The sequence below is a fragment of the Capricornis sumatraensis genome, chromosome 1 (genome assembly GCF_032405125.1).
Source record: "Capricornis sumatraensis isolate serow.1 chromosome 1, serow.2, whole genome shotgun sequence".
In the NCBI taxonomy this organism is placed as follows: Eukaryota; Metazoa; Chordata; class Mammalia; order Artiodactyla; family Bovidae; genus Capricornis; species Capricornis sumatraensis.
Genome location: NC_091069.1, coordinates 187388294 through 187411181, shown reverse-complemented (window position 1 = coordinate 187411181; position 22888 = coordinate 187388294). Strand labels below are relative to the sequence as shown.

The 22888-nt window shown below is 44.6% G+C and overlaps 1 protein-coding gene across 3 annotated transcripts in view; it reads right to left on the bottom strand.

The window, feature by feature from the left end:
• The window catches only part of DGKG (diacylglycerol kinase gamma), a 170840-nt gene that overhangs the window by 4698 nt on the left and 143254 nt on the right, over positions 1 to 22888 (bottom strand). For all 3 annotated transcript variants that reach the window (XM_068968791.1, XM_068968868.1, XM_068968942.1), the window contains 2 exons: positions 9119 to 9239; positions 6721 to 6781 (listed from right to left, as the gene is read on the bottom strand). In XM_068968791.1, the coding sequence (XP_068824892.1) occupies positions 6721 to 6781; positions 9119 to 9239 (182 nt within the window). The remainder of the gene's footprint in view (positions 1 to 6720; positions 6782 to 9118; positions 9240 to 22888) is intronic.

Sequence of the window (22888 nt, the reverse complement as noted above, 5' to 3'; positions counted from 1 at the left end):
CCCACTCCAGTGTTCTTGCCTGGAGAATCCCAAGGACGGAGGAGCCTGGTAGGCTGCCGTCTATGGGGTCGCACAGAGTTGGACACGACTGAAGTGACTTTGCAGCAGCAGCAGCATTCATATTACCATGTAATTTTTCTATCTAAACTTCTATTAAGGAGACTTCCTTAGGGAAGGGAATTAACATATCCTGCTACACACCAAGCCTATTAATATAAAAGTTTTTATCCTTTGTATCTAATAACTTTGTGCTGTGCTTAGTCACTCAGTCCTGTCTGACTCTTTGCGACCCCATAGACTGTAGCCCACCAGGTTCCCCTGTCCATGGGGATTCACCAGGCAAGAATACTGGAGTGGGTTGCCATGCCCTCCTCCAGGGGATCTTCCCAACCCAGGGATTGAAGCCAGGTCTCCTGCATGGTAGGTGGATTCTTTACCATCTGAGCCGTCAGGGAAGCCCAATCTTTATTTATTTGGCTGAGTTAGGTCTTAGTTACAGTATGTAGGATCTAGTTCCCTGACCAGGGATAGAACTTAGGCCCCTGCATCAGGAGCTCAGAGTCATCCACTGGACCACTGGGGTGGGAAATGCTTTTTATGTTAAATAAGGCAATTGGTTTTGTTAAAAACAAAAAACTTTAAAAAAGACTTTCTTGCACATTTCTTTGATATATTCTTCTTGAGGAGTGACTGATTCTTTTAATATGTTGTTCAATTCTATCTATCTACCAATACTTTGACAATTTTTATATCATTCATATTTGAGATTGATCTGTAGCTTTCTTTCTTTTTTTTTTTTTCCCCAGCTGCACCATGCAGCAGGCAGGATTTTCTTTCCCTAACCAGGGATTGAACCCATGTCCTCTGCATTGGGAGCACAGAGTCTTAACCATTGGATCACAAAGGAAATCCCAGTAGCTTTCTAGTTTTAAGCACAGCTTTTGTTAGATTTTTCTATCTGTCTTAATTCTATGAAATGGATTGGATAGCTTTCTATCTTTGTCTATTCTATGGAACAAAGACTTCAAATAAATATTTATTTCATAACAGTATGGAAGAACTCACCAGTAAGATCAAATATTTTTCATTTCATTAAGGGTTACCTAAAATTTTTTAAAAACTTTTTATTTTACACTGGAGCATAGCCAGTTAACAATGTCATAGTTTCAGGTGGACAGCAAAGTAACTCATCCATAACATACATGTATCCACCCTCTCCCAGTTTTCTCTCCCATCCAGGCTGCCATGTAACATTGAGCAGAGTTCTCTGTGCTATACAGTAGGTCCTTGTTGGTTATCTATTTTAAATGTAGCAGTATGTACAGGTCCATCCCAAACTCCCTAACTAGCCCTTCCTCCCACTCTTTCCCCAATGGTTACCTAGGATTTTTATCAGATGTTCAAGTTTATTAGAATCAAGATAACTATAAATGTCACATAATGTCTTATAATTAAATAAAACCATTACTACATTTATATTTATATTATATATATTTTAAATATATATCTCTAATCTCTTCTTAAAATGATGTTTTCAAACATTTCACATTTAAAGAACTAGTTCTGTATTTTCCTGTTTTTTAAATTATTTAATTTCTAATTATATCTTTTGTTTTCTTTTTTCTGCTTCTCCTAACTTTGTTTTATTACTGTTCTTTTAATTTGGGGATTATATATTACATTTTTTCCCTTTTCAAATGATGGTAATATATGAGACTTTGAATTTATTTCCAAATATGCTGCTGCTGCTGCTAAGTCGCTTCAGTCATGCCCGACTCTGTGCGACCCCAGAGACGGCAGCCCACCAGGTTTCCAAATATAGTTTAGGCTATATTCTAAAACTTTTGAATGAGAGCCTTCTAATTTTATTATTTTTAAAATAGTCAATAATATTGGCTTTGATCCCCTCTTAAATCTATTCTTTAGGAGAATGTAATAATCTGATTGGATTTCATTTATCATTTAACCTATTATTAATTTATAGTTTTATTGCTTTGTGGTCAAATAAAACAACCTTTATAATATCTGTTATTGGATTTTGTTTTTTTCTTCATGAACTGGTTTATAGTCTATTTTAGTAAACATCCTGTGGACCTTGAAGAAATTAGATTTGTTTAAGGCATAGTTATTTCATCCAAGTTTGATTTTTGAATGAATGTCATATAATTGACATATGACATTATATTAGTTTCAGGTATACAGGTTAATGATTTGATATTTGTATATAATGTGAAATGACCACCACAATAAGTCTAGTTAACATCTGTCACCATAGTTACAAAATTACTTTTTCTTGTGATAGGAAATTTTAAGATTTACTCACTTGAGTTCAGTTCAGTTCAGTCCCTCAGTTGTGTCCGACTCTTTGCGACCCCATGAATCGCAGCACGCCAGGCCTCCCTGTCCATCACCAACTCCCAGAGTTCACCCAGACTCATGTGCATCGAGTCGGTGATACCATCCAGCCATCTCATCCTCTGTCATCCCCTTCTCCTCCTGCCCCCAATCCCTCCCAGCATCAGGGTCTTTTCCAATGAGTCAACTCTTCGCATGAGGTGGCCAAAGTTAGCAACTTCTAAATATGCAATACAGTATGATCAACTATAGTCACTCTGCTGTATATTACATCTTCAGGACTCCTTTATTTTATAACTGGAACTTTGTACATTTTTACCCCATTCACCCATTTCACTTACCTTGCCCTCCCTGCTCCCACCTCTGAAAACCCATCAGTCTACTCTCTGGATCTCTGAGCTTGTTTTTTAAAAATACAAGTTTTATGTCATCTATGTTTTTTTTTTTTACAACTTGACCTCAAAGACAGAAACAAATATTTTAAAGTCTCTCAATAACTGTCTTTTCGTAAGTTTCTTATGTATCTTTATTCTCAGAATATTCTACATCTATACAGTTTTTCACCGGCTGTTCACTGATGGCTCAGTCGGTAAAGAATCTTCTGCAGTGCAGGGAGACCTGGGTTTGATCCCTGTGCTGGATAGACTCCCTGGAGAAGGGAATGGTGGCCCACTCCAGTATCCTTGCCTGGAGAATCCCATGGACAGAGGGGCCTGGTGGGCTGTAGTCCATGGGGTCGCAAAGAGTCGGGCACAGCTGAGCGACTAACACTACTACTACTAGGAACACTACGCAGTTTTTCACAGTATAAATGTTGATTCTATTATCAGACAAATAAATTTTTATGACCATTAGATCTCAAAATTGAGTGTACTTTTTACTAAATAAAAAGTGACCTTCTTTATTCCACTTTATGATTTTGGCATGTTGGAAGGTTAGTTTGCCCCAAGTTATTATATCTTACTTTTAATTTCTCTATGCTCAATAAAGGATACGATAAAAATTTATGTTTTTTTTTGCTTTAGATGTATCTCTTTACAAGAAATGTATTGACGCATTTTAACCCAATGTGGGAGTTTTGTTTTTCTAATAGGGAACATAAGCACATTTATGGTATTTTGTCATTATTGATATATTTAGTCCTAACTTCTTTTATCTTGATCAAAGCATTTAAAATGTTTGCCTGTTTTTCTCTTTTTTGTGTTACACTGATAGGGTTCATAAAATTTAAGTGCTCCCAGATTCAGAAGGTGTCTATCCTGTTTTTAGTTTCACTAGTAATTATCTAGTTACTAAATTTTTCTTTAGATTTACATTTTTTAATTATCAACGTGAAGTGAATTATCAATTATCAAATTTAACATACTTTTACTATTCCTTCAACAAGGTCTCCCACATGCTTTCAGTCTTGGTGAATATCACTTTAGGTTTGGGATCCAAGTTACGAATGTTTACACTATCTTCTCTTTCAAAAAATGATTTTTGCCATTTGGATTTAGTTGCATAACCATATTCAACAGTTTTTTTCTTCATTCTAATTTGCTGTTGTTGTTCAGTCGCTCAGTCACATCTGAGTCTTTACAGCCCCATTAGGCTGCAGCATGACAGACTTCCCTGTCCTTGACCATCTCCTGAAGTTTGTACAAACTCATGTCCATTGAGTCAGTGATGCTATCTAACCATCTCATCCTCTGTCACCCCATTCTCCTTTTACCTTCAGTCTTTCTCAGAATCAGAGTCTTATTTCCAATGAGTTGGCTCTTCATATCAGGTGGCCAAAGAATTTGAGCTTCAGCTTCTGCGTCAGTCCTTCCAATAAATATTCAGGGTTGATTTCCTTCAGAATGGACTGGTTGGATCTCCTTGCAGTCCAAGGGACTCTCAAGAGTCTTCTCCAACACCACAGTTCAAAAGCATCAATTGAACACTCAGCCTTCTTCATGGTCCAACTCTCATATCCATACATGACTACTGGAAAAACTGTAGCTTTGACTATATGGACCTTTGTCAGCAAAGTGATGTCTCTGCTTTTAAATACTGTCTAGATTTGTCATAGCTTTCTTTCTAATTTAACTGGTTTTAATTTTCATCAAACATTCTTTTGTTGCTGTGATGTCCTATCATTAAGCCTTCAATTCTGAATCACTTCACAGTTAGTGAGTGCCTTCACTCAGGAAAACATTTCATAAAGGGTGTTTTAACTTTTGGTTGTTTAAGAAGGACTTCTGTTACCTTCTGCTATGGACTAAGCTGTGTTCCCTTCCAAATTCATGTGTTGAAGCCCTAATCCCCAGGGTGACTATATTTGGAGATATGGCCTTTAAGGAGGTGTTTGCATGCTCAGGTATATCTGACTGTAGCCTGCCAGGCTTCTCTGTCCATGGGATTCTCCAGGCAAGCATACTGGAGTGGGTCACCATTTCCTTCTCCAAGGGATCTTCCCAACCCAAGGATCAAAACCATACCTCCAGCATTGTCAGGTGAGCTCTCTACCACTAAGCCAACAGGGAAGCCCGTTAAGGAGGTAAATAAGGTTAAATGGAATCATAAAGGTGGGGCCCTAGTCCAATAGGACTGGTGTCCGTACGAGAATAGGAAGAGACATCAGTAGTAAATGCACACAGAGAAAAGGCCATGTGAAGACATGGTGAAAGAGCTTCCATCTGCAAATCAGGAAGACAGGCCTCACCAGAAAGCAACCCTGCTGACACCTCAGTGTTGGACTTGGAGGCTCTAGATCTATGAGAAACTATGCTGTTTATGCCACCCAGTCTGTAGTATTTTGTTAGGGCAGCCTGAGCTGACTAACATACCTTCACATATGACTGTACACCATAAAATCACTGGGTTTTATTTATTATTATTATTTTTTTTCATAGTAAGTAGTAATGTCTGAAGGGTGGCATGGAGAGAGAGCAGGGGTTGGAGGAATGTTTGGCTACTTTAAAACCAGTACTTGGATCTGGAGGAATGGCAGTTCAGTTTCTAGATATCACTGAGCTGGGTAGCCAAGGGTTTGCTTTCTTCCAGCTTTTTCTTTTTTCCTTTTAGGAGACAGGAGGACTTTGGATAGAGTTTTCTTAATTCAATTCTATCAAAATTAAAAATAGTACAAATTCCCTCCATCCTTCCCAACTAGGGTAAGATATTATTAGATTTTGCTATAGTGTATTCATCCTTTTCTTAGACTTCATAGAAGCCAAAAGATTGAGGTAAGATTTTACAGAAAAAGTTCTACTTTTGATATCTTTTATAAAAGGTGCCATTTTAAAAAGTCTTTGTCTCTAGGGACTAACTTTGCAATTTGTAGAAGTTACACAGAGCAAAGAGTTATAGAAATAAACCTACAATTCAGGCCCAGCAGCTATCTCGTGAAAATCCTTTCTCTAGTAGAAGACGAATTGATGTTCTGAAGGGCTCCAAATAATAGGTTCTTGAGGTATCTGAATACTCCACTAGAGTGAGGAAGCTCAGAAACACAAGTTCTGTCTTTTGAAATTCACACACTCACAACAGTATCAAAGATGTTGCTAACATCATATTCCAGTTAATACCCTGGGCTCTAGATACAAGGACAGTGGTTTCTCTTCACCATAGAGAGTCTAGTTGGGTTTCTGAGAACAAACTGCCAACGAACTGGTAAGGCAGGGAATGGGATTGTTCCCTTTATTTTTGTTTGTTCATTTGTTCAATTCTTTATTCACCTTTCAACAAATATTGTGCAACTATTGCAAAACAGGCACAGTCCTAGGGGATGGGTAACATGGGTCACAGAAATGCCATAAAGGCAATAGATAACCTATGAGGTTACACTTTCAGGGGAGTTTTCAGGTAGTTCCTCGGGGTTGTGGGTACATCTGGGGTGCAGCATGCCTGTGCATTGTGGGAATTCTTCCCCAGGAGCCCGAGTGGTCATAGTAACTAGGTGGAATTCTAAGGTCGTGTGTGCAGATTTTGCTCCACATAAAGAAGCGTTTTCCAGTAATTAGGCTTGTTCATTAGTGTAACAGTCTTCCTTTTGGGGTCGTAAGTTCCTTGCCCCTAAAGCAATTCAAGTGGAGGCTCTCGAGGATACTGTAGATGAAGCCTCAGAGTTCACCCAGAACTATAAGCTCCTTGAAGACAGGTCTATGTCTCCTTTGGTTTTGGAACTGGTGCCTCCCAGTGCTTGGCTCATAGCACCTAATCAATAAAAGCTCAGCAGATAAATGAATGGATGGATGAACTAAGCGGAAGAGAAGCTGTGCTGGATGATCTCCCAAAGCCCCCGTAATTCAGAGACTCAGAACTTCATATTAAGTCAGTGCCCCAAAGGGATCCCAAATAAAACTTCTCACCCTCATCTCAAAGATTGGTATAACTCACCGAGCATGGCGGCTGCATCCAGGGCTCTCCATCTACTTGCATTGGCAGCAGCTTGTTTGTCCTGGAGACCGGAGAACAGAGAGAGCACAGTGGGCTTCTTGGAGTTGGAGAATGAAGGCTGTCCTTTCCAGGGAAACAGAAGTTGAAAGTGGAGCCACCTAGGAGTGATTCTGAAGACTCGTGGGGGGCTTGTTGAAAACAGATTTCTGAGCTCACCTCAGGGGTCCCAATGTGGCAGGTCTGAGTCAGGCCTAGGGGTCTGTTTTTTCATAAGCACTATGGACAACTCTGTTGCTCTGGTCCTCAGACTATTTTGAGAAACATGGCCCTGAATGAGCAGTGAAGTCCACAGGCATCTGGGGAGAAGTGGCCAACAAGTATGGCAGCACCATATCTAAGTGGACCTCTAGTCAAACAACCAGCCAGAGGGCTTGCCCATGGTGCCAAAAACTCCACTGTGAAATGGGAAAGGTTATGAAATAGGGAAAGGCATGGGTTCTATGTTGAGTGAGCAGTTGCATAATGTCAGTGAGGTAATGTCTCCTACTTACACGAGGTACAGCTCAGGTCTGAGTGTGTCTTGCCTTGCCCCCAATCCTCAACCATCCCCTCTTTTATCTCCTGAACAACCGTAGACATTATGGTTGCATGGACTGTGGACCTGGCTTAGCTGGGGAAGCAGGGTCATTGGGAATGTGATCCCTACGGGTAGGCAGAGGGGAGAGGAGAAAGCCTTATTTTCTTGTTTGGGTCAAGGCTTCTTTGGCTTATGGACTGTTAAGGCTGAGAGACAATGGAGAAAAGGTAGGTCCTTTTGGAGGTCTCCGGTCTGGGCCAGCCAGGAGCAGTTGCCAGGCACTGGCCAGAAAGCCCTCACCTGGGTCTGGCATCTGCCCTGTTTCTGAAATTATAAAATGAGGGAGGCAAGCTGTTTTGATGTAGATGATTCCCCAGCTGACCCTGAGGATATTTAATAACAAAAACCAATAAACCTAATAATAAAACAAATAATAAAAGGAAAGGGTAGAATTTTGCTTTTGTGGCGTGAGGAGATTATGTAGGGAATGCCCAGGGGGCTAGGGCTCCTGACTCAACCCCTGTTTTTATGTGGAAACAGAAAATATCCTCTCTCTTACACATTTTTTTTTTTTCCAACTTCTTCAGGAATCAAAATTCTCTGGTCCACATATGTTATGGCTTAGATGTTCTAACAGACTGGATCTACTTGGTGTTAAGAGTCATGGAGAAAGGAATTAAAGAGATGAACTTGGAAAACAGGTCCCAGCAACACAATAGCCCAAAAGGAAAGAGAAGCAAAGATCTGGGGAATAATAGAAAGGACAGGAGACACAGAGGGAATGAAGAAAGGGGGTTAGTGGGATAGATCAGGGAACAGCTCTGGGGACCTCTATGAAGGATGCAGGGTGGCACTAAGAACAGATATTCCCCCAAAGAACTCTGAGGACATTTCACCCAGGATAAGGGGTAAAAGGGTTCTGTGTTTAAATAACTTTGGGAAACCTGCACATGGGAGTCCCCTCTAGGAGATCCCCAAGACACACTATAGAAATTAAATGGGAAATGGAAAGGAATAAGGACTCTGGAAATAATAATGCGGAGAAAAATCTGTGACTAGTTGCATTTATTAAACAGAAGCAACCAAAAATCAGAAGATCCCCTCCATTAGACCCCATCTGGTAAGGAGTCTGTATTGGCTGACCTACGTGGTCCATACTCTAAAAAATTGTCATCCTCTTTGTCAATTATGACGGGTTTGCTGATGTCAGTTTAGCTCTACAAAGGTATATGGGACTGTTCAATAAAAGTGTTTCTGAGACCACTATCCAAGAATGAGCAGTGTAGAGCAGAGAGTCTCAGTTCAGTTCAGTCGCTCAGTCGTGTCCAACTCTGCGACCCCGTGAATCACAGCACGCCAGGCCTCCCTGTCCAACACCAACTCTTGGAGTTCACTCAAACTCATGTCCATCAAGTCGGTGATGCCATCCAGAGCAGAGAGCCTGGTTCTTGTCAAAGCTGCCCTCTGGCATGCGTTGAGCATTTCAATATGGAGGTAAGGAAGGCAAGGAGTTGGATCTCTGGTTCTCTGGACCTCATCTTACAATCCTATTTCTAGAATTTCATCCACTCATTTTAAGAGAACGGCAAACTGGTTGTGGTGGGACCCTCCAGTTGATGTCCTGGATGGTTGCTATGCCTGGTTTGGAAAGTGGTCTCCAAAAACATTCTTTATCAATGTTATTGAACTTCTACCCCCACCCTGCCCCCACACTCGCTGCACTGAAATCTAAAGAGGGCTTTCAAGGTGTTATCTGTAGGAATCCGGGTTGGGGGGGGGGGGGTGGGGGGGCACGGCCTGCTGGGTGACGAGGAAACGTACCTGATGGAGACAGAGGAGCACTGGGCTAGCCTCCTGCCTGCACTCTTCAGGCCAGTGTAGATCTGCCCCATTTCCATGGCTCCCTCTAGCCCCACCACTTCAAGAAGCTGGTCACTGAGGTCTGTGGAGTGAGACAAGCAGAACCAGTGTGTACACATGTCTCTGTTCCCCAGTGTGGTTTGGGCCAGACGGTCTAGTCCCCAGATGGCCTACCTAGAACTGTCAGTGTCTTTCAGCTCCCACCAAACAGCATTTCACCCTCATTCTGAATAGGGCATTTCCCCAGAAGTCAATAAATGTACCTTTTCATAAACAGAAACCTGGTTCCAGTGAAAAAAGGTTTTGCTCCAGATTGCATGATCATGCATGCACTGAATAGAGTGACATATCCAGAAGTTTCTTCAAAGGCAGAGTAATGTAAAGGATGAACCATCTGTTTCTGAAATACCCCGCCCCCCGCCCCCACCTTGCAGCTAAAGACACACTGGTTTGGGATTAGGATAGGAAGGAATGCTGATGAAGGTCATTATCCAGAGCCGGATCAGGTTTCTCTTCCCTGAATGCCTGAATAACATCTTGGCCCTACTGATGATGACTGATGCTTAATTAACTTCAAATTTGGCCTGCGGTAAGCCAGTGGTGAGCCAACCTCCTTGGACATCCTTGGGGGAAGTCAGTGACCTCTTTCAGGACACCAGGTGCCTAATCTGAGCCAAGGAAAAGAATATTTCACCTACATCAGATTATCCTGGGTCCAAAGTACAAAAAGAGGGACAGAAAATGTGAGTTTCAGGCTCAGAGTTGCATAGGATCCATGGTCTCCCACAGTGGGAGTTGCTTCTGATTCAGCACCTAGAAGAGATCCTTTCTTTCCAAAGTTCCTGGGACTCGGACTGTGCCTGTCCAACTTCTGGGGAAAGCAACGGCAGGATTAAGGTTTGATGTTGGCCCAAAGACTCATTTTTATAACACAACTTTTATTTACTTAAAACAGAAGCAAAATAAAAAGGCAGATTCTTTAAAAGCGTCCATTCCTCCTTTGCCTACCAAAGCAAGTGTAATTCTCTCATAGTTTGTGGCTAATCACTAACATCCTATTAATATTCACAAAGTAGAAAACTGCTCTATGTTAATGTTTTGCTTCTTTGGCAGATGGCTTCTGTCTTCTAAGGTACCCATGCTCAATTGCTTCAGTTGTGTCTGACTCTTTGTGACCCCATGGACTACAGCCCGCTAGGCTCCTCTGTCCTCCAGGCAAGAATACTGCAGTGGGTCCCATGCCCTCCTCCAGGGAATCTTCGCCACCCAGGGATCAAACCCACATCTCCTGTGTCTCCTGCATTCCAGACGGATTCCTTACCGCTGAGCCACTGGGGAAGCCCATCTTCTATGGTGTCTCCTGGTATAACGCGATACTGTTTATTAAGACTGGCAAGGGGATATTTGGGTTTGTCTTTCTTGTTCAGAAGACTATTGACTAAAAAACATTCTCTTGACAAATATACTTCTTTTTTACATTCACTTCATTCTTTCTACCAATTTTTATTGAATACAAATTGTGTGCAGGACACTTCTATCTCTTTGGAACTCAGCTTGTAAGAGGTGTAGGATCTAATATGGGAGGTAAGACATATATACAAACAGTCATGTACATAAATTTAAAATTATAAACAGATCATAGGAGAAATGTTCTGTTAGAATGGAAGCTTGAGTGGAAGGAGCTAAATATATCTTTCCCAAAGTTAATGAAATCCTGTATATGACTTTATGGATATTCTTCTAACGAAGACAGTTAAACTATTGGGCTGCCCACAAATGTGTAAACATTGCTAAAGTTTGCTAACCTACTGATGATCACCGATGAACATCAGCTGCCAACAGATACACAAACTCTTAGTCTCTCTGTGATGGCACATAGGTTGCCTCCTTTATACCCACTGACTCCCATTTTTCTTCTCTGGTACTCCTTTTTTCACATGTGTGAAAAGATACAGTCTCCTTAAACCCTCCATCTCATTTGGACTTTAACAAGTCCAAAGAAGCCACAAAAGGGCAAAGTTTGTTTAGGAGAATGCTCCAGGCTCTTTTAAGGAGTTTAGATCCAATAAACAGTGAACGTCTAAGCGTCTAGTCACTTAATTAATTCCCTTCTTACCCAAGCGTGTTGAATAACCATTGGATAGTTTAGCTTACTGTGTCATTTTACAGTGTCTGTGATATCCATAAGGGTTGTGAATGAGAGAAGGAGGAGAAGAAGGGGGAGGGGAGGAAGAACTGGAGGGGGAGGAGAGAGGAGAGAGGGTTTAGGGGTGAGGAGGGCGGGGGACTTGTACTGGGGTGGGAAAAAGGAGGAGAAAAGAGAGGCAGAAGTTTCTCTGTTGGCAGAGAGACAGATGTCTTTTAAAATGTTGCTCTCTGTACCAGGCTTTGGTGTCTAACAGTGCTGTGATAGTTCAATGTTTTCCCTCCTTGAAACATTCCCTCGTAACAAAATGTTCTAAGAAGCAGGGGACTTAACAGACTCAAGTGTTTCAGCTTTTACAATATCTTGGTCTTTTAACAAATTTCCCTGTTGAATGGCTTTAACTCGAAAAGTTGTTATCACTTCCCACACATTACCTTGCAGCTATCACTTCCCACACATTACCTTGCTTCCTGGCTCTAGAAGAGATGTAATCCAGGCTGATCTCATCAGTGTGGTGGGTGGCTGGGTGGGCAGGGGCAGGGGGTTTACACAGATGTGGGACTGGGGGGCGGAGAGGGGATAAGTGCAGGAGAACGGGCAAGGATCTTGTTATACTTTTGGCCACTGCGCCTTTGACTCTGAATCTCTCCTGGCATTAAGAGGCTCGGATGACTCCTGACTGCTACTGCAAGAAGGCTGACTGCTCTTCTGTCTCTCTACTCTTGCCCGACTGATCTTTCAGCTTAAAATGCCTACCAGGAAGTTCTGAGGTAAAGAAATATATTTAACTCTGCTTTGCAAACCTGCTGGACCACGAGACTCTTCTTTTGTGTGACATCCATAAAACAGTTTTGTAGGTATCTATGGTCGTTTTCTTTGGAACACATTTTGGGAAATTCTGGCATCACTTAATTCCCTGTACTTCCTTTAGCACACAGATACTTATGTAGAAACTAAATCTGGAGTTAAAATGAAACAGAAACAGAGTTACAAGTCAATGACCAGGTACACAGAACACTTAATGTTCAGAACATAGAATCCAGGATCAGGACATCTGCTATACCAGGTGTCCTGTTTTACCTTGCTGTGCTGTGCTTAGTTGCTCAGTCAAGTCTGACTCTTTGCAACCCCATGGACTGTAGCCCCCCAGGCTCCTCTGTCCATGGGGATTCTCCAGGCAAGAATACTGGAGAGGGTTGCCATGAGCTCCTCCAGGGGATCTTCCCAGCCCAGGGATCGAACCTGGGTCTCCCACATTGCAGGTAGATTCTTTACCATCTGAGCCACCAGGGAAGCCCAAGAATATTGGAGTGGGTAGCTGATCCCTTCTCCAGGGGAACTTCCCATCCCAGGAATCAAACCGGGGTCTCCAGCACTGCAGGCAGATTCTTTACCAACTGAGCTACCAGGCAAGCCCCGTTTTACCTCAGGTGTGAATGACTCAGAGAGTGGTTTTCGGCAATTCATATCATCTCCATATTGTTTCTATACTCAAGTCACTTGTATTTAAGATGGAATGCCCGTGTACCTTAGTAAAACAGGAATGCATTAATTCACTCATTCAACAGTTACTGAGTGACAACCATGTGCCAGACACTGTGTCAAGAACTGGGAATACAAAATGTTCTACTCTTCAAGGACTCTTAGACAAGAAAGAGAAAGTGTTAGGTGTAGAAAATGTTGAGAGTAAACTACTAGAAGAAGGATGCCTGAGTAACTGATGCTGGGCAAGGTATGGAAGGGAGGTGCCACAGACTTAAGGAAGGCCTTGAAGGATGAATGTTAAGATGATTTGCTGGGTTAAGAAGAAAGGAGGACATTTCAGGGACAGGGATGGTTACGTGTGGGACTGGATAGTCACTGGATGCACAAGGAAACTAATTTAGCAATAAACTTACTTGGCAGTGTCACTGGAAAATATAAAAAGGTATTTCTACCTAGTTAGAGTTGCTATTTAGAGATTTGTTTTCTATAAAACTATCAAAAGAGGGTCTCTGGGCTGGGCATCAACTTGTTGCAACCGTAGAGCTAGGTCTTTCAGCACTTTTCTTGGTAACAAAGCATTATTCCCAGCTCTATGTGAAGCAAACACTTACTATATGCTCTCCAAGAAAGAATAAAGATGAAGAATGGGAACACGGGATTAGGAAAAAGTGGAAGCAAAGACAGAACACCACGGGCAGCCATAGTTGTTCCAACCTGGTGCATCTGATTCAGCCTCCAGTATAGGATTTTATAAATGCACAGCTGCTGATGTCACACCCATGGCAAAAACTCTTCAGGGGCACTAGCCGTGATACCGGGTGCTGGAAAGGGAAGATGAAATGTGCATTCTTTGACACCTATGATCAGAGTGTAAACTGGAAGAGAAGTTTTTAGAAGTTTGGTAATGAGTCTAAAACGTTCATACTGTTGATTCATATGTTTCTTGATATTGATCACAAGAACATTGCAAAACCTAAGTTCATACAGATATGAATATTGTGGCATCACTTATCATAGTGAAACTTCTCCCACTCCCATTTCTAGGTTTATGAAAATGGTAAATTATATGGTATCATACTATAGAACTATTAGAATGCTTACAGATATAAATAACACTAAATATGTATATGTTATAATTTTAAGTGTGAAGGCAGAATGTAAACTTTTACAGCATGTTCTCAACTATGTAAGAACGTGCATAGAAGACAACGAATTCCCGCAGAATCTTAACAGTTGTGAGTTCTGGGTCATTAGATTTAAAATGATTATTTTCTACTTGATGCTTTCCTAGTTATTCTGCATTTTCTAAGTATGTATTACTATTTCAATTTAAAAGTCATTTAAAAATGCCTATCAACTGCCATTTATACTTGGAAAGATGTAAGTTTCCTCACCTGATGCCCAAGACCCACCCCCATCTGGCGAAAGGCTGCCTCCGCGGTGTTTTCCTAACATCACAGGGCAAGTTCCTGCTGCAGACACACACAGCAACATGACGCTCCCCCAGAAACCTCACTGTTCCCCTCTCTTCTGTGCTTCCACCTCTGCTGTATCCCTGCTTGAAACACTCTCTTTCATTTTTACCTGCCCATCCAGACTTGGCTCGAGTGCCATCCACTTCAAGAAGCCTCCTGGACCTCCATGCCTGCAGTCAGATTTAGATATTCCTCCTCAGATTTTCCCAGGTAGACATATATGGTCAAAGGAAGAACAGGGTGCTTGCTGTATTGCTGTGGGCAAGAGATGGCTGCAGTAATCAGATTTATGTTGAACAGAGAAGGAGATGATGGACTAGGCAAAAAGGGAAAAGGCACGTGAGAGACTGGATGAGTTCCAGGGGCGGGTGTTCTAAGATGGCTGGGAGGACGTGTTGCAAGTGGGGCTAGTATGACACATTCTACCTGTGGCCCCAGTGGTGGCAGCTGACGGAGAGGGTTCTGATGGAGATCAGAGTCAAGGAGAAAAGAGGCTAGGTCAGTGGCTCCTCAACTTTGCTGCATGTGAGAATTACCTGGGGGGTGGTGGTATTTAAAAATAATGATGCCGAGGTTGCCCCTATACCAGTTAAATCAAAATGTGTGGACCTCCTACTGTATAGCACAGGGAACTATATTCAGTATCTTGTAATAACCTCTAATGGAAAAGAATCTGAATTTATCTGTATATGTATATAATGAATAACGGACTCACTCTGCTGTATACCTGAAACATGGTGAATCAACTAAACTTCAGTGAAAAATAAAGTGTGAGCCTGGAGCCAGGCATCAGTATTTCCTTTTAAAGATCCTCAGGTGATTCCAAAATGCAAACAGTTTGGGAACCCCTGGGCCAGGTTACTGGGTAGATCATTCCCATGGGCCAGTGATTCTCAGAGTGTGGTTGTTTCCAGGGGAGGCCGAGCGGCAGCACCAGCCTCACCTGGAAACTTGTTAGAAGCGGAAATCCTCAGGCCTCACCCAGACCGACTGAATCAGAAACTCAAGGGGCTGGGCTGGGCGGTCTGTGTTCTAACAAGCCCTCTGGAAGAATCTGAGGCACACTCAGGTTGGAGAACTCGAGCCTCAGGCAATAAAACGGCCCCAAACATACGCAGGAGTTGGCGTGAAGAAAAATGTAAACAAGTTACTTCCTGACTGCTTTGATCCACAGCTTCCTCACTCTGAAAAGAAGTTAGGAATAACAATACTGACCTCAAAGAGTGGTTATGAGATTCAGTGGCAGGGGTGTAGGTGAAAGCGCCTGGCACAGAGCGGGCTCCAAAAATATTATCAGTTTTGCTTTCCTTTATGTCACATTCTCCCTCCCAACTCCCAACTCTGTGTACCTCAGAGCTGTGTACAAGAGTCTACACCATCATGTTCAGGGTAAAACACATTTAACAATCTGCAGGGTTCCTCATGGTTTCACACGTCCACACAAGTGCCATAATTCCAGCTGAGCTTTAGATGAACTGGGAGTCCTGGTGCAGCTGTTTTCCCTCCTTTAAACTCTTCCCTGACTCTGCTCCTTTTCCCACTTCTTCGATCTCAACAGTCCCATTTTGCTCTTCTATCCTGAGACCTGCCTGCAGGTGGGAGGAGGGGCTGGAGCTCAGTACTGACAGGCAGAGGCTAGCAGGGTGCTCATATTTGAGGAGCACACCTTCCTTCTTCAAACTCTCTGGAAGCCCAAGGGACATCGTCTTAGTTCTCAGTGAGGTGTGCGAGGTCCCCCGCTATCTGTCCCTGTTCCCAGCACAGGAATGCCTCTGCCTGGAGAACTCATACTTACCCTCCTGTGTTACCCCAGGCAGCGTGCCTTTTCCCCTCTCCTGGGCTCAGTGGATCTCGCCCAACGACAACTGTCTCTGTACACATCACTCTCCCAAGCCCACTGAGAGATGAAGGCTGGGAGATAATATTCTTATTTTGTTTATGTTTGAATCCTTAGCAGCCATCTCAGGCCTTGGCATACAGAAGTGAAGTCGCTCAGTCATGTCCGACTCTTCGCGACCCCATGGACTGTAGCCTACCAGGCTCCTCCATCCATGGGATTTTCCAGGCAACAGTACTGGAGTGGGTTGCCATTTCCTTCTCCAGGAGATCTTCCCGACCCAGGGATTGAACCCAGGTCTCCTGCATTGTAGGCAGACGCTTTACCATCTGAGCCACCCCCACTAAATGCTTGTTAAATAAATTGAATAAACGACATGCTTTGGTGCCAAAGACTTTGACATGTTTAGCTTGAAACAGGAAAAAGATGGTGATTAATAATAATGATAAAACAACTTGCCTAGATGGAAACTGGGTAACATGCTCTCCATGCATCAACCCATTTAATCTGCATACAGTGATGGCCCAGTCGGGTTTTCACCTCTCTTCTTTAATGAATAATTTTTATGTTCATTCTCATCTTGGCTGCTGGTTCACACTGATGAAAATTTCGTCCTTTAAGATGTGAGGGATATGTGGGTGTCATGATTTGGGCTCCTTGCTTGAGGGGCCCTGGAGAAGCATGGGAGATCTAGCAAGGCTTAGCAGGATGCCTTGCTACTGTCAATCCCACTGCCAACCCACTTTCCCCTTCCATCAGCACGAAGGTCTGAGGGCTGCCACGGCCCACCCTGGGAATCAAGCAATCCTCAGTGGAGGTGCTGAAACTCTGAGTATGTGATGGCACCCAGAGGATTTCTGAAACATCGCATCCTGGTGGTGGGGAAGGCTGCCCATACCCCGTGGTGGCTGTGTGCTGTAATAAACTGGTGGGCTCTGCCCCCTTATGTAGGTTTCAGCAGCACCGGTGGACTGAGTTGCTAGGGCTCCAGCCCAAAGTAAGGATGGACACGGGTCGATTCAGTGGGCAACATGCATCAGCTAACGCGGATCTGAAGCTCTGACGGACAGGTCTGTGTGTCTGATTAATTCAAAATGCAGAAATGTGTCACCACTACATGCGTGGCCTCTGACAGACAAATATGGAGTCACAGGATAAAGGTAGAAGGCTGAGACACTCTGCACAAGTTCTTGAGTTCGGGGCTAACAGCCTGATGGCTGTGTCCATATAGGGCAGGGTGTTTGTTTTCTGAGTCTGTTCTTTTGCTTGGGGTGCCGCAGACTGAATGGCTTAAACAACACACATCTAGTCTTTCATGGTTCTGGAGGCTGGAAGGTCAAGGTGAAGTTACACCTTGCAAGGTTGGCTTCTTCTGAAGCCCCTGTCCTTGATTTGCACATGGCCAGCCCCCACCCCTGGCTGCCTCTTCATGTGGCCCTTCCTCTGTGCACCCCCAGGGCCTCTCTCTGTGCACCCCCAGGGCCTGTCTCTGTGCCCAAATGTCGTCTTCTTATAAGGACACCAATCAGATGGGAGTAGGGCCCTAACTGCCCATTTAAACTGAATCACCTTTTTAAACTATCTCCAAATACAACCACGTTCCAGGGTACTGGGAATCAGGGCTTCAACATATGAACAACATTCCCCCCACGATGTCCCTGCCCATAAGAGGGACAATAATAAAACCTGTATCATGGGTTATTTTGAAGACTAGAGAAAGAAAGAATGTGCAGGTGTGCAGTAAAACAGCAACTAGAAATGTCCCTTATCACTCGGTTACTGAGACGCCAATGTGCATGGGGAGGGCGGGTGTGCTATCTTCTCACTCTCCTTAGAAGGAAGGGATGCAACCCTGCCCTGCCTTGCGGTTCAGCCCCCACTGTCTAGAAGGTGAGTGGTAGCTGGCAAGCTCGACCCGCCAAGACTGTGTCCCCTCCCCCTTGGGCTCCCCTCCTGCTACGAAGTTTCCATGGAGATAGGCCACACACCCTAGGAAGCTCAGGAACACTGAGCCCCGCAGACCTGGGCACGGATCAGCCCACCTAAGCTGCCCACTGGGTCTGGTCTGTGAAGATGAAAGGCTGCTCCCAGCTAGAGAGCCTCAAAGCTGGCTTTGAAGCATGGAAGCCTGAAAATGGCCTGGGGGTGGGGAGACGAAGATGGAGGGGACTTTAAGGCTTCCCTGGTCACGCAAAGGTGAATAAGTAAAGAAGGCTGTCAGTTACCTGCCATGTTCCCACTTGGTCTTTCACAGCACCAGGCCTCAGGTATCCCAATCATAATTTATCTGAAGAGTAATCTGTGACCTGTGCTTTCCCTAGAGATTCTAAGTCAGACCCAGCATAAAGGAAGAGGGGCCCCATGCCGGCAAATGGAATAGGTAAGGGGCTCACCCCTTGGCCTAGAGAAGGAAATGGCAACCCACTGCGGCATTCTTGCCTGGAGAATCCCATGGACAGAAGAGCCTGGTGGGCTACAGTCCATGGAGTCTTAAGAGTCGGACACAACTGAGTGACATTATGTCACGTCACCCTCGGCCTTCTATAAACCCAGGGTGGAGAACATGTCAATGGGCCAAAGTGTGGCGTGCAGAGCGTGGGCTTGAGGCAGATGTGGCACCCACTAGTTCTATCACTTTGGGATAAGTCACTTAGCTCCTCCAAGTCTTCTTATCAGGAAAATGTAGATCTAATAACCACTCTGGCAGGACTGCTGTAAGGTTTAGAAGTGATGCCATCCAGGGCCTGCACAGAGAGCACGAAGAAGGCCCTCAGAAAACAGGGGCCCATTACTGTGACTAGGTTTCTTTAGAAATGGATGTCCTGGAAACTGCCTTTGCTGCATAGTAAGTGTGTGGCCTTTTGCAGATGGTAATTAATGTAACCCAGAGAGGATAGTTCAGGAGGAGGAGATGGAGGGGGAGGAGCGGAGCCAGAGGAGGAGATGGGAGGGGGCAGAGATGGAGAAGGAGATGGGAGGGTAGGAAAAGGAGGAGAAGGGTGCTGAGGGAGAGAGGTGCAGAAATACTGTGACCTTGAGATTTTAGGGTGACTGTCCTTCCGGCAAGAGAAGCATCCCTATTTCAACTTCTTTTACTTTAAGGCAGGGAGGTTTTTACTTGTAAATGAGTTTCTAAGTTCCTTTCCTTCCCCTGTGCATGTGTGTGTGCATGCGTGTGTCTGTGTGTGTGAGTGAGAGAGATACAATTTCGCAACGGTCCAGGTGACTGTCCCTTGCTTCTGGGCTGAGCAGTGGGATGCAGAGCCTTTCAGTCACGGCTCTGTCACACCTGGTGCAGCCAGGCACCCCTCCTGATGAGCATTTCCTTGATGCCCTCATCACACTGGCTGGCAGGTGTCTTCCACTCCCAGAAGGCTGTAAAGCACCATCAGGAGCAGGGCTGCAAGGTGGAAGGGAGAGGAGATGCCCTGCAGGCAGGGCTGGGTTTCTGCCTCAGCTCTGGCTGTCTAGTTGTGTGACCTTGGGCCAGTCACTTTTCTTCTCTGGGCCTCTGTTCCCTTGATCAGAGGCAAGGATATTCTATCCTGAGTGTTAGTTTGAGCTCTTCTAACAAAGGTGGAGGCTGGGGTTTCTGGTCGGCTGGGTCAAGAGCAGGCTGGCAGCAGGCCTTGCCATTTCTCACACTGTGCAGAAGACAGAACATTCTGTGCAGCTCTACATGGAGACAAGAGGAAGAGAGAGTGTGGACCCACAGTGGCCTTTGTCACTGGTTCCTAAAAGCCTGTTTGTGCGGTGGGGTGGGAAGGAGGGGACAGGGCCTCCATTCTGTGTGGCGTTCCCTTCTCGGGTTTGGCTGGGCTCTGATGAAGGCTCTGTACATTGGGGGAGGGGGCTCCTTATCCCCTCCATGCCTCTGGGCAGGTGCTTCAGAAGGGGAGGGCAGAGTGCTGGTGGAGTTGTGTGGTGGGAGATTTCTCCGGAAGAAAGGATCTCCCCAAGTGGCTCTGAGGTGAGGGTCTGACATCATCGTGGCGGCAAGAAAGACCAAGAGTGAGATGTCTTTTAAGGCTTGGGAGGTGGTGAAACTACAGGAATCTTGAGCTGGTGCTTCCAATGACAACAGGAAGAAAAGGACCAGTACTGGCTACAGACTCTAAAGCAGGCCTAGAGCTTTATAAACGTTACTGTTTTTAATCCTTGTGGCAACTCTGTTGGGTAGAAACTATTATCCCAACATTAAAAAAATAAAAACTTGAGGCTCAGAGAGGTTGAAAAACTCACCTAATGTCACAGAGCTGGCATATGGTAAAGCTGGAATTCAAACCAAGGCCTGTCTGACATAAAAAACAAGCTTCTAAATAAAGGATGCAAAGCAGAGACCAAATGTCTTGGCAGGCTGGAGTGTCTGAGGGCAGGGCAGGGGGCGTGTAGTGGGGTAAGCCCCTCCCTGGCTGCTCTCGGGGGAGATTTCTCGGCAACACAGTCTTGTTAAACAGAATGCCGAAGCTGAAATCCTAATTGGTGTGTGACCTGGCATTACTATGCCCACTGAGCTCAAGAAGCTTCAACTCCACATTCAGTGTCTGTAACAGAGTAAATCAGTTAGTGGAGATTTTCCAGTTCAAGCCCGAGGCATGACACACACAAGGTGCATTATGGAGAACAACACCTACTGAACTAATCACAGCTCAGAGGGACTCACGTACCTAGAAGGGCAAAGCTAGAGGAGAGCTGTGACTCTCTGGCTGTTGGGTCAAGACCAACCAGAAATGTGGATGGTGGGGGAGGGTATTGTGGCATGGAAGGAAAGAATACCAGGTTTGGTATACTTGGACGTGGCTCTAGTCCCAGATTCACCAATTAGTGAGGCCTTGGACAGGTCAATTAACCTCACTGGGCCTCATTTTTCTAATTATAAAGTGTCTCTCAGGGGTGCTGTAAGGGATGAAAAAGAGACGATGAATGCAGAATATTTCTAGTAGCATTGAGTGCTGATTTCAAGTAGGTGCTTAACAAGTGTTGGATGAACTGTCCTGAAAATGGGAAGAACTGGGTGCTGGCTGCAGGACACAGGGCCCTGCTTAAGACATCCATTCTACCGACAGCAGCCACTGGGAATGGGGAGGGCTCTGGAGTGGAGGAAGACAGGAGAAGGCTGAGTCTGTGGGCAGAAGAGGCTGGGACTCTGTTGGGGAGTGTTCCCTTTGTTTGTCTCCCAATTCCTGTTGACTTTTATCCATTTTTCCTCCCATGCCACTGACTCTCATTCAAGGCCTTAGACCTGTGAGCCTGTGCTCTGCACCAGCCTCCTAACTGGACCTCTTGCTGCCAGTTCCTTTCCCTTTCTTCCAGTATTTAATGCGTGCTGCTCTCTCATCCTATTGCTCCTGGCTTAGAATGCTTCATCTCTTCCCGTTAGTCAAAGGATCACATATTCAAGGGCACATTATTCAAAGGCCTTTACCAGTCTTCCCTTTGCTATTTCTAGGTGCTAGGTGCTAATGCCCTAGCCCATGTGCCTCTTCTCTCATTCCATCTTTTCAAATCCATTCCAGCTTCAAGTATTGGCACACATACATTCTACCTTGTTCATTCATTCAGTCCTACATCAAATATTTATTGATCGCCTCCAAGGTCCCTGGCACAGTGCTGGGCAGCTGGGGACTGAGTTCCTAAGGAATGTCGCTCCTATTCTTACCCACCCCCACTCCAATGATACTGTTTCAGCCGATCATGCCAGTGGTAACTTGATGGTTCTACATGTATTTTTTACATTAGATTGGGAAGTATTGGAAGTCAGGTCCACGTCATCATGCTGACACCCTCTACGACATCTGGAGCATTCAGTACTTGAAGGCAGGTTGGCATCTGGTTCTATTGGGTATTGTCTTCATTCTTGGGACAGTCACTTAACCTCATTAGCCTCAGCCATAAAATGGGTTAAGAAATTAAATAGGCAACAGCTTGGCTCATAAATATGTGCTCAGTAAATAACAGCCTAATACACATTTATTGATTAATGAAGAAGATAAAGAACTTCTCACATGCCTTAGACATAGATCAAGAAGCATAGGTTATGCAAAGTGTGTGGCCAGCATGGAGTCTTGCTGTGGGTTGAGTCTTAGGAGGTGCCAGGTATTAAAGCTGCTACAGGGGAACAGGAGCTGGTATGTCAGTCAAGATGGGGCAAGCAGAAGAGGGAAAAATCTACAATGTCTAGGCCTGCCAGAGAGCCGGTCTAGAAGTTTCTTCTGCAAGTGAAAAATGAAAGGTTCTTTCGTTCTATTTTGAGCCGCAAATCTCCAAAGGCAGGAATTCAGTTGGAGTTTAACTCCAACTTGAACCTGTGTGAGCAAGTTTCCCTCTGGAGAAGGGGAACAGCCTCTGGAGGCCCAATTCTGCCTCCCCTGCCCCTCCCAGTCTTGGCAGGGAGTGGGTGGGAGGAGACACAGCTGGAGGCAGAGTTCTCTTGATTCACAAGTCAGCTGGGAAAGAATGAGGAATTGCTTCACTCGAATTTCTAGTAAATGCGGGTTGGGTCAGGGACAGGCAGAAGTGGGGAGGATGGGATGGGTTCTCTGGTGTGTGTAGAAGCAATTCCATGTTTGAAAGACTAAAACTTGGGCTCTAGTCCCCGGTCCACCAACTTGTGTCACCCTGAATGGGCCAAGTAACCTCCCTGGGCCGCATTTTTCTACTCTGGAAATTTCTTCTTGGCATTCTCAGCGGGGGCAGCCGGGCCCACCAGTGCAGTTCTTCTCAATCTGGAGCAAGCATACACCACCAGGGGATCTTGCTGACAGGCAGACTTGGCTTCGGGAGGTCTG